This window comes from Littorina saxatilis, linkage group LG7 (genome assembly GCF_037325665.1).
Source record: "Littorina saxatilis isolate snail1 linkage group LG7, US_GU_Lsax_2.0, whole genome shotgun sequence".
Lineage (NCBI taxonomy): Eukaryota > Metazoa > Mollusca > Gastropoda > Littorinimorpha > Littorinidae > Littorina > Littorina saxatilis.
This window is the reverse complement of record NC_090251.1, coordinates 55,565,746-55,578,245: the sequence shown is the minus strand read 5'-3', so window position 1 is coordinate 55,578,245 and position 12,500 is coordinate 55,565,746. Positions and strand designations below refer to the sequence as shown.

The window sequence follows — 12,500 nt, the reverse complement described above, 5'->3', positions numbered from 1 at the left end:
TCTTGTTATGCTTGTGCTGAGTAGAACGTCCAACTCTGAACGTTATTTCTTCAAGAAGAAAATACGATGTATGCTTTTTAATTATAACATTTAGAAGAGAAATCTTTGGCGCAAAAAAATTTGAAAGGGAGTTTTGCTATTTTTGTTTTAAAAGAGTGCATTTTACCGGGTAAAATTGTGAAAATATCAGGTACAAAATGGTCGACCTGTCAATCTGGCTGGGAGTTGCTTTGTCTTTAACTCTATTTAGTTATCAAATTTGTTTTCTGTTTTCTGTTGTTTTGGTTTTGCATTGTTATTTTTGTGTCTGTGTCATTTTAATTTGGATTAATTACACAGTCGTAAAATAAATGTTATTTTGATAGCGTTCTCTCACAAACACACACACACACACACACACACACAAGTTTAAGAATCAGCAGTTTTATTTTATTCATAAGCAAAAAATACATAATTTATTTTCAAAGATAACATTGCAGTAAAATAGCATATAGCTGCTGCTGTTAAAAAACCCATTTAACCAGGTAAAAGAGGAAAACTTGTACAATCACATACCTCCCACTGCCTTTCAATGAACCAAGTGCCCCTTTTATAACGGACAACTGCCAGGAACAGACACTCTACGCTGGCCCCAAGAGTGGCTGATGGTGACTATGTATAGGGGTGTATTAACATGTTGGTGAAGGGTAACGTGACAAATACAATAGGGTCGGTAGGTAGGCTTTTTCTTCTTTTTTTTTCTTTTCCTTTTTTTAAAATTTGTCAAGTTTGAAGGAGGTTACTTCTCTTAATCTCGTTCTCTTAATGGTTCGCAAAATGTGCCAACAGTTTTTTGTTGTTATTGAGAAATGAATAAAAAAAAAGTGTTAGGGTTGGCGGGTTACCCTAAACCAACATTTTTATTTTGTTTTTATTTTGTGGCCTTACAAACTCTAGACTATGTCGAAAATGTCATCTGTTAAAACAAAGTGCAAGACCAGAATGATCATGTCCTAAAGTCGCAGACTTTCTTTCCAATACAGTAGAACCTGCCTTGGAGACCGCCTCTCGATAACGATTAACTGCCCACGAAGACCACCCCAAAGGATCCCCGACTGTTATTTTGAACATTTCATTCCCATTTCCATGGCGACCACCTGTCTATAACACAACTTGTAGTAGGTCCCTTGGCTGGTCGTTATAGGCACGTTGACAACTTGTAGTAGGTCCCTTGGCTGGTCGTTATAGGCACGTTTTATTGTATCAAGTTCCGGCTTGTACATTTTACCAACACGAATCATCTGAGCTGCTATCGTGAAAAAAACCCACCACGATGCTTCTTTTCCCGGCAGATCTTCTCTGAACCGTTGGTCAGAAAGTGAATTCTCACATCCGATGTATGGACAATTTTTACCTTGTGTGTCCCTCATCGCATTCCTGTTTTCCGAAATCACAATACAGGTAGTGGAGTAATTTCACTTCCGCAGCAGTCACTCGACCGTTCACAATTAGCGACTCGGATAGTACGTTTGTTATTTGATGTATGATTGTAGTCATAAATGGACTTTATGGTTGATGAGTGTAATGATGTTATGTGTGCCACATATGTATGTTTGAAGGAAAAGGCTAAAAGTTGATAACAATTTCACTTCACACTTTTATCAAACTCCGTACAAAAAATTGTGATGTATAGTTGCCAAAATATTTTTTCACGCACCACAAGTCCCATGCTACAGTGTCGAAACATGAGGCTACCTTTCAGGCAGATCTTCCGTTGACTGAGCCGTGACATTACTGTACCGATCATATTCGCTACCTTTCTTAACACAATCTCGTTGTCTCAAATTCTGGATTTTGAATCCTCATTCGTCTTTCAGTAAATCCGTGCCGAATACTTAATTTTCTCCTTGTAACTAAATGGCATGCGTAGTCTTCGATGCTATCGTCGCGTAACACGATGTTGTCAGAGGCAGATCTATCGTGGATTATTCAGAAACGGAATGATCCACATCAGATTTGTAGCATATTTTGTCTTTGTGTCCTTAATTAGTCTCCTGATTCTTGCGTTCCAATTTGTACTTCAATAAATCCTTGCTGAATAACAGCTTTTCATCTGTACAACACCAAATTATCGTCACAAAACTAGGTGTTTACGTGTATGTGTTTTTGTGTTGCTGTTGTCTTTTTGGTGGACTGTTGAGAAACTGAATTGTCCATCCAGACTTGTGCCAGTCTTGTCCTTGTTTGTCAAGTGCAAAATCCTTATCGCATTTCTGGGTTTTGTTTTTGCTCATATATCACATCTCCGATGCTATAGTCACAAAACACGAGGCTTCTTTTCAGGCAGGTCTTCCGTAGACTGTTGAGAAACTGAACCATCCATATCAGCTTTGTTGCCACTCTTGTCCTTTTGTCCTTGCCTGTCCTTGGGGTCCTTGGGGTCTTGCCTTTCCTTCTGGTCCTTGTGTCCTTGCCTGTCCTTCTTGCCCTTGTTTCCTTGCCTGGCCTTGCCCCCCTGGATGCGTTGGTGTTTGCGTTCCTGGTACTGCGTCACCTGGTCCTGACTGCGCACCTTCCAGAGACTGGGGATGTTGCTGGGAACGCTCAGTGAGTCTGCACACAAGCACACGTGCAAAAACAAGTTAGAAATACGAAGAGAATGTAAAGTACAGTAGTAATACTGGTGTGTTTTTCTCTCTCCTGATTTGGCCACGCAGAGGACAACTCCCAATGCAAAACTTTGGAAGACCTGCGCCGAACTTGCGAGTTCATAAGATCAGCAGGCCTCAGAACCGTCGAACGCTGAAGAAGAAGAAGAAGAAGAAGAAGAAGGAGAAGGAGAAGGAGAAGAAGAAGAAGAAGAAGAAGAAGAAGAAGAAGAAGAAGAAGAAGAAGAAGAAGAAGAAGAAGAAGAAGAAGAAGAAGGCCATGCAGTGTACGTAACATTAGAGGACTAAAAACACCTAGGTAGATCAACTATATATTTTACCTCTGACCATTTTTAGAAGGGGGAGGGCGGGGGGTCTCATTTAAGCATTGTGTTAATAACAAAAGCAGGAGTGGCGGCAAGGCTGTCTGTGGGACGGGTGTGACAGGGAGTTGCACAGAGACAACGACAACAAAAGAGAGGGAGAGAGAGAAGGTCCATGCCAAATATGTGCGGTTATTTTTTTCAACAATCAAAATTAACTACAGCTGAGGGTTTCATGCCCAAATAGACTATCGTACCAAAAAAACCATGTACATCTTTCACCAAAAGACAAGAATATCGAAGTTTGTTTCCCTCGTAACCCGAGAACAATAAAACCCTGAAGGACTTCCTAGACAGCGAAGAAGGAAAACAAAAAAGATTTACACGCTTAAAAACGGTTAGAGTAGACAGGACTCTACAACAACCTCAGTCTCTCCTGCAACCACAATCATCCCAGCATCCTCTCCCCCCCCCCCCCCCAACCCCGCAAGAAACAACACTGCAAATAAAGATCACAGGAGGTCGTTCGTGAATAAGCGAGGACACGCCAGGACTAATGCGCGCGTCATTGCCGCACATTACGGTTCCACGCCGCAGAAAACGATCGAGTGTAAAAGAAAAGACCACGCTCCGCAAAACGCCGGAGACAAGTTTGACAGATTGGAGGGGGAAGGGAGGCGTTGAGGCGTGTCAGAACACCATTGGCGGGATTGTCATGGACACGGGAGGTCCCCCAGTCAACCATGGGCACCAGATTGGGCGAGTGAACTCCTTCGGCCTTCGGAGAGATGCAATGCAGGGCATAGCAAGGCAATATCTATTTTGTTTAAACCCACGAGGGTTACATGAATTTAAAAAAAAGATTACAATCAAAACAACAAAAGAAATGTAATAATGGGACACAACACTTCGTAATTAATAACCAGAAATAGGACAAACTGGATTAATAACTAATTAATTATAATCACAAAATGTGTTAACAGAATGCGCAGCTCGGCAAGGAGGATGGACTGAGTTGCGGTGTTTTGTTTATTGGCACAAAACTTCGGGTAGCATGAGGGTTTAGGTTCAAGTTTAACTGAGGCCTGGTCAAATGCTACTTGTACGAAAACGTCGGGTGGTATGGAGGTTTAGATTAAACTCAGATTGGGTCAAAGATATTTGGACGAAACCTTCGAGTGGTATGGAGGTTTAGATTAAACTGTTCTCTCTGATTTGGTCAAAAGTTACATGCACGAAGGGGGAAGGGTAAACTGGTCATGTCTACAGCTTACTGTTAGAACAATCTGGATGGAAGGGTAGGTTGAGCTATTGTCAAATTTGGTCAATCCAATCGTTGACAGTCGGCCTATTGGAGTCAAAAGGTCAATATGAGATACACTGGATAGTGCTAATTGTGAACGACAGATTTCCGTTAGTAATCAACAGGTTCAATTGTTTGGTCAGCTGAAGTCAACGGAGCGAGAGAGAGACTTTGGGAGTAACCCCGAAATATGAACTAGCGATTGGTTTTGTCTCTGGAAGAAACAGTTCGGGTCAAGGGGTAGGTTAATGTCGCGCTGCTCAGTCAGTCGTGAAGCGGGAAAGGACCAACATGAAATGCACTGAGTGCAGCTGATTTTAGACGACAGTTTTCCGTTAGTTACTCCAAGGTTATGATATCCGGTAAGCTTGAAATCAAGCGCGTGAATGATGAACTCTTCAGAAAGTCGTGAAAGGGTTTGAGGACCAAGATGAAATGCAAAAAGTGAAGCTGATCTCAGGCGACATTTTTTCGTTAGTTATCGGTAGTTTAAGATATTGGGTCAGCTTGAAATCTACAATTAAGAGAGTAAAGAAAAAGCGAAGAAGACGTTGATAAAATGCAAAAAATGCCGCTGATTTTAGACGACACTTTTCCATAAGTAATCGGTAATCTGATCAGCTTGAAATCAATCTTTTTTCTTTCTTTTTTGTGTGTGTGTGCATATTTACATTTGTGTACCCCAAAGAGGATTGTTGAATAAACCATTGACTTGACTGATCTTGCCTCGACAAACAGTTTAGGTTCAACAGTAAATGTTCAGTCAGCTGTGGTCACTGATTTTGCGCATGGATTTTCCCGGGCGGCGAGTAGGGTCAGAGGGTAGATTTGATTTCACAGAACATTTTCCCCTTAGTTATTAGTATCCTGATTTGTTTGGTCAGCTGCAGTCGCCAGAATGGTGGTGGTCAGTTTCTAACGGCGCGCAGGGCGAGAGTTCGAGATGATCGTTTCCATTGTTGGAGAAGTGCTTGGACTAAAGAGTCGGGCGCAATCATTGGTTGACCGTTGTCAAGAATTACCAGAAAACCTTACATGAAAGGTTAAGGGAACAGCCAAAGCTTAAGGCTGGAGTCTTCCCCTAAGAACAGGAAGTACATTTGAAATAAGTATGTTGCCACATTGAAGTGTCCAAAAATGAAAAAGATAGACAGCATTTATATAGAACTCATTTATATAGAACTCATTGAGCCAGAAAACCAAATACTTTTTTCTTTCTAATGTTATTAATAATTCAGTGGTGATTCTTGTGCACAAGTCTGATACCCCATACTCGGGCGGGGATGTAGCTCAGTCGGTAGCGCGCTGGATTTGTATCCAGTTGGCCGCTGTCAGCGTGAGTTCGTCCCCACGTTCGGCGAGAGATTTATTTCTCAGAGTCAACTTTGTGTGCAGACTCTCCTCGGTGTCCGAACACCCCCGTGTGTACACGCAAGCACAAGACCAAGTGCGCACGAAAAAGATCCTGTAATCCATGTCAGAGTTCGGTGGGTTATAGAAACACGAAAATATCCAACATGCTTCCTCCGAAAACGGCGTATGGCTGCCTAAATGGCGGGGTAAAAAAACGGTCATACACGTAAAATTCCACTCGTGCAAAAAACACGAGTGTACGTGGGAGTTTCAGCCCACGAACGCAGAAGAAGAAGAAGAAGATACCCCATACTCACGTTTCACACACTATCTTATAAATAATGGCTTAACGCTTCCTTTTGTGTTTATTTCTATCCTTGTCAATCCTTCAACTTAAAATAAAAACTGTCAAAAAATGTATGTCATGCCCCCTATAATTACTGCTTCTAAGACGTAAACTAGAAGCACGTTTTCTGTCTAACTGGGTAGGAGATAGGGCTAGTAGAAAAACCACAGTTCAAAATGTAGTGCGTTAAGGGGTATTCATTTTTGTTACTGTGGTTCAGGGGATACTTAACCTTGACTGTGCCAAAGCTTTAGAGATTTCTCATCACTTTTAACGCTTTATTTAAAATTTCTGTTTGTTTGTGTTTCATGCTCGACGTTTAGTTTAAAAAAAATTGGTATTAAGTTGTCGCCCTCCCTCCCCCCCCCCCCCCCCCCTCCCCAATTGACCAGCAGAATAAAAGCTTTTTGTGTGTGCTCTGCATTGTTCCTCTATCACTCCTCTTCATGTGTCATTATTTGATTGTGTTTTTGTTTAAATATCTACGATAGAATCTTTGAAATTTCATCAGTAGTGGTTTTGTAGAAAAGTCTGATATCCCATACTCAAGTTTCAGTCGTTATCTTGGAAATGAACACGTTAAACTCTATATGATTTTGTTTTCCTTCTGGGCTCAACACTCCTTGAACTTACAGAAAATGTCACTTAATTTGTTTTAACAATTGGTAGTCTCCACTCTTAAGAAGGATTACTTTCTTTTACAAATCCATTATTTCCATGTTCCTAACGGCAACCTATGAGTGTGTGCATGGTCAGCAACCTTTGCCAATGTTGGAACGGCAGGTTTCTTCGAGTTATCGAAAACTAGGTTTCCGTATGTCTGTTTTCCATTTCATCAAAGACCGTACTGCCAGGTTGAAAAATAATGTTGCGTTTGCTCTGACACTAGGATAATTGCGGACATTGCATGTCTTGTTTTTGTATGTTTTTGTTCTTTTTTTAAAAAATTTTTAATGTTTTTTATCGATCCAGTTTGAACAAGCAACAGAGGAAAAGTATGATATCCTGCGTTTAACTACCTCGCGTTTCACAAAACTTGTGTCAAAGAATCTATACATATCTACTTCCTCCCCCTACCTCGTTCCCTTAACACCCGGCCCTCTTTATAACCCCCTCCCCTCAAATATCTCTCCATTTTATTCACTTCATTGAAGCAAGGCCATAGAGTGAAAGTGTTGAAATGCGACACTGGAAACACATGCACACAAATTCCGAGAGAAGCTGCAGATCGATGGGGCTGAGGGCAAAAGGCTCCGGGACAATCTCTTCACCCTAGCGGACCGCACGTGCACAGCGGCTTTCATCCTGTGCACAGCTGCTGCCGTTCCCTTCACAATACGTCCATCAAGTCACTGTGCTTATTGTTTTGCGACACATTGCGTGAGCGACTATCGTACGCGCTGACGATTGATGTTCTTTTAAAAGAAAATCTCTCTGTCTAAAACTTCAAAAATAGTGAGTAAGATTGGAGTGAAAAGAGGAAGGAGGGTACCGGGAGTAGGAAAGGTAAATGAATATATTCTCCCGAAACAATCTCTGGCTTAACTTTTTCTTCTTTTAAAAGAAAAGAGGGGGGGGGGGAGAAAGAAAGAAGGAGAGAAGGAAGGAAAGAAAGAGACAGACAGACATACATACATACATACAGATAGACAGACGTACAGACAAACAGACAGACAGACAGACAGGCAGGCAGGCAGACAGACAGACAGACAGACAGACAGACAGACAGACAGACAGACAGACAGACAGACAGACAGACAGACAGACAGAAAAAAGAAGGAGGAAAGTGAAACAAGAAAGAAAAGAAAACACACACAAAAAACTCACTCTCAAAAAAACAAACAAACATGCACACACACACAAACATCAAACGAAAATGTCTAGAAGAACGGAACACGGGGCTTGAGCAACATAACGACAACACTTTCTGTTACCGCACAGCAATCAAGAAAGAGACACAATTACCAACACAAAAAGGAAATCTAATGGGTCACGTTATATAAACGTTCGTTTGAGTTCGTGCCCCTAGTGTTTTTACACCCCCGGTATAGGGGTGTGTATAGGATTCGGTCGATGTGTTTGTTTGTGTGTTTGTGTGTTTGTGTTCGCATATAGATCTCAAGAATGAACGGACCGATCGTCACCAAACTTGGTGAACAGGTTCTATACATTCCTGAGACGGTCCTTACAAAAATTGGGACCAGTCAAACACACGGTTAGGGAGTTATTGGTGGATTAAAATTATACAAGGACTTATAGACGGACACCCCCGTTGGTCAAAGGGAAATAACCATTCTCACTGCCACCAACTGAGAAGGTTATTTCCAAGGGGGTGTTTTTCCTACCTCGGAGGAATTTCTTGTTTTCTTTTATTATCGTATCATGTTTCAATGGAAAACAATCGTGATAAAACCAAAAGTTCTAATGACACCGTGAACACAAAAATACTACAAGGAAGATTTCACTTACCTGAGAAAAAGTCCCATTTTGAGTTGACTGTTTTCAGTACTTCCGAAACTTGAGATCCATCATCTTGCACTTTTACCAGCTGAAAATAAATATGATTATAAAATCAGTTTGTATCATTACCAGATGAAAACAAAGTTATTATTTAAAAGTCAGTTATCATCAAAGATGCGAAGACTTTCCGGCCCGTTCTCTCTCAACTCTTTGCTTTTTCTGAACCTAAATATTTTATTTGTCTTCAAATATTCGAAGTTGCCTCGAGAAAGGAATCTACCTAACCTTAGCCAAAAGAGATGTTAGATGGAGAAAAAAAAAGTTTATCAGATGTATTAACATTAGAACACTCCAGCGCTCGAATAAAAGAAAGGCATTAGAACCACCACCCCTCCCCCCCCAAAAAGGGGGGGGGGGGGGAGATTCAGAAGCCAAGCTGAGCTTTTTGCTTTAAACAAGATCTAAAATCTAAAATTACATCTAAAATATTCATTCGCTCGGCTTCCTGGCGAGTGGGCGAATACTGAATTTCATGAAGATAAGTTTTGTGTGATATTTGTTTGTCTGTTCATCGTTGGGTCGATATATTCGTGACTATAACGTAATTTTGTCAATAACAACGTTCCAACAACTTACCTTTCCTGGTTTTTTTAATTCTAAACAAGATGGACAATAACAATCATAAGTACCTGCACTTTATCCGCATCTTCTCCGCTCTCATCAGCGCTCATGATTTTGAAAGCAGACACAGTCGTCCCTTCTACAGGGGCGAGCACCCACAGCACGTTGTTGCTGTCATCGAAAGTGACGTCCCATGGAGTTACTTGTATTGGAATGGTCTGAATATGATCGAGGGACGCCTTCTCTTCGTTGATGCCTAGCCTGTACACCAGGAGTTCTGGATGACTGAAATAGAAGCAAAAAACAATCTGAAATTAATTTATTTGTGAACAGTAATAGGCGACAGATTAATTGAAGTCAGGCATTTTTGAGGGATAAATTTCAATTTTGGGAAAATAGAAAATCAGAGGGAACAAAAGCTTTAGGTCAAGGAGTCGCAAGGTCACCGGTTGGGTCAAGGGACATGGAAAATAAGAGCATTTTAGTGACTTTTGAGACTTTTTGGAGCCACTAGATTCAAGTAAAAGCCATATATTTATACATGTCTTCAAAAGTTTCCGCGAGACAATTGTTTTCTTTTTTTTTATATTAAAAATGCGGAAAATGGTACGGAAATCATTTTCAAAATCCGCATTTCGGAATTCCCGAATTGCAACTTTCAACCATGATTTTTTTTTTTAAATTCACGATTATACCCGACGGGTAAGATGTTGTTAGGGATTTTGTTTCTTCGTGGAGCTAGTGGCAGAAAAGGGGCAGGAATCGGCGCTGTGTAAAACAGAATGCCCTGAGTAGGCTGAAAAATACGGTAATTTTTAATTAATTAAAGATAATGATTCTTTTTAACTCTCGCTATCTTGTTGGAGAGCCTTCTCAGTTAAGTTCTTTTATTTGTGTCATAATTATTTGTATGTCTGTCCAGTACAAAACAACGCCGTACTTGTGAATGTTTTGCTATGTCTATAATCAAACAAGGTATATTCACCAAATGGGTCCCACTTGGGGCATGGGGATAAAGGGTATAGTTATTACAATTTATAAAAACATTTAGCAAAATCAAAAAAATTGGACAGTCACAGTTTTAAAGTTCCATAAAGTAACCTTTCTGTTTTTCGACTTGACATGTTGGAACGTAAGCAGTGTGTCTGCTACGGAATTTGTCTTGTTCAATACCTGCTATTCAGACTTGGTCGTGTGACAGACGTTTTCTTCCACTCGAGATTACGTTGATTGTCTAACGAAGCCGTCAGGCTGAGTTAGACATCAGCTAATCGAGTGTGGAAGAAAACTCTGATCACACGACCAAGTCGGAATAGCATTTATGTCTCACAGCTTCAACAGAGGAGAGAACAAACACGTTTTGCGTACTAACACAGGAGCAGCCATTGTGGAGAGATCTACTTTTTGACGGAAATGACCGAACTATGAATGACGTCTCGGTATATGTGAATGACGTCACAGTCATCGTCACATTCTGTATCTTCATGACGTCGCATTCTTCATGACGTCTTTCTGTGTCTGCATGCGCGAAATGTTTGTTCTTTTCGGGATCTTTGTCATCTATGTTCAGAACTCTGTCCTTCTAGATTCAGACTTACAGGCCTCGTGATCGAGCCACTTTCCAAGGGCAGCTAAATTCGCGTATGGAAACAGTACTGTCGTCTGGGATGCTGTTTTCAGTATTCTCAGCGTTGAAGCATTTGTAAAGAGAAGAAACGATAACAGCAGGAAAAATGAAAGTCGTGTGTGCATTTTGGGGCTTTTCGGAGGGACGATTTCGAGTTTGAATCCGTTCTTGCCATGCTCCAAAGCGTGTAACATACAATCTTGCACACGTTTGCTTTAGTAGTGCCAAAGAAGGAAAGCGTGTGACATAAATATAATATTATCATTTAACATGCAAATTGCTGACTTGTTGATGGATGGATCAGCGTGTGGATGCAATTATTGTCAGAACGTGAAAAACTCATCCCTGCTAACTTTATGGCACACATTACACATTACACAAAAAAAGGTTGTGGGCGAAAAGAGAAATGGTTGAACTGGCAGAGAAACAACGCCGAAAAAAAAGCGATATGAAGCTTAAATGGTTGCAAAGTTACAACAAATAACCAACCTTCACTGTGGTATATTCTAAACCAAGTTTTCATTCCCCAGTTTTATTAATGCAAATGTATGTTGCTGCCCTGATGGGACTATTACAAAGGTGCTGGCAGATAACCAAACATTGCTTTACTTTGTTTTAATAATAATAATACAGGAAAAGGTTCAAGTCTTTAAATTGTATCACGTTTCTGCACTAAATTTGTTGTACTCATCTTTTTTCTCCGGTTCTTCTCAAACAGTCAAGGACCAACGTGCAACAACATCTTCAAAATTAATTTCCGCTGCTTCTATTGATTCCATTACACACCTGTAAAAAGACACGACGAGCAGACGACACTGCTTGCAGTAGGTCAGTCCTTGAATGGCGACTTTGTTTGAAAACTTTTCTTCCTTGTCGTTGCCGTTTTTATCTCCATCACCATGTTCGTCACTTTGCTGGCGATTCGCAGACGACAGTTGGGGGCTAGTCACTGCGTCAGACGATCGATTCACTGGACACTCTGCCTGACACAGTTGCTTCCCTTCCATGTTCCACACTCGCACGCTACAGTCCTGGAACAATCACGAGGAAATACTTGAAAGTTTGCCTTGAATTTCATTGAAAAACATTTGTGGGGAAGAAATAAAGGCAGGGAAAAGAGAAAGAGTAAGAAGCTGGGGTGGGGGCACAAATACACTTGAGAAGGACTGAAACGAAATGTGACAAATGTTGATGACAAGGATGAAGAAACAAAGGGGCAACTACAACTGAAAAAATGAAATTCACTGACTTTTCACTTCAATGTCAATGAAAAAGATTACCTTGTAGAAAAAAACGTCTGAGACAGACTGAAAAAAAGTATGTAAGGACAGTGATAAGGAGAAAAAAAAAACAAAAGAACGGACATAACTGATGCATTGAAATTCAATGAGGGTTTATTTAAGTGATAATGAAACAAACAAACACTGGAAGAAAAGGAAGGGCGGGAAAGAGAGAGAGAGGGGGATGGAGGGGGGGATTTGAGAGAGACTGAATCAAAGTAAGGAGTACAATTACATTGGAGAAGAAACGAATTAATATGCGTGACAAAATCACAAATAATGTGGAGACATTTTTTTAGAGGCAGACAGGGTGTGCCGAAGAAAAATTTCCATTTTTATGTAATATTTTAATGGACAATAAAGTGCTGTTATTGTTATTGTTATTGTTAGAACAGACCAGCGAAAGTAGTCATGAAAATAGTATAACTTATTTTCTTTTTAAATCGAAAACAATTATGAACATAAGCAGAATATACATAACTTAAAAATACAAATACAGACGCATACACATAAACGTCAAATCAAAAGATAACAAAGGTGAAATGGAGAGAGATGCAATG

The 12,500-nt window shown here is 40.5% G+C and overlaps 1 protein-coding gene across 3 annotated transcripts in view; it reads right to left on the bottom strand.

Moving 5' to 3' along the window:
- Window positions 1–1,205: 1,205 nt before the first annotated feature.
- The window catches only part of LOC138971848 (tRNA (guanine-N(7)-)-methyltransferase non-catalytic subunit wdr4-like), a 204,013-nt gene continuing 192,718 nt past the window's right edge, over window positions 1,206–12,500 (bottom strand). For all 3 annotated transcript variants that reach the window (XM_070344679.1, XM_070344680.1, XM_070344681.1), the window contains 4 exons: window positions 11,447–11,691; window positions 9,102–9,318; window positions 8,422–8,500; window positions 1,206–2,592 (listed from right to left, as the gene is read on the bottom strand). In XM_070344679.1, the coding sequence (XP_070200780.1) occupies window positions 2,297–2,592; window positions 8,422–8,500; window positions 9,102–9,318; window positions 11,447–11,691 (837 nt within the window). In that variant the 3' untranslated portion in view covers window positions 1,206–2,296. The remainder of the gene's footprint in view (window positions 2,593–8,421; window positions 8,501–9,101; window positions 9,319–11,446; window positions 11,692–12,500) is intronic.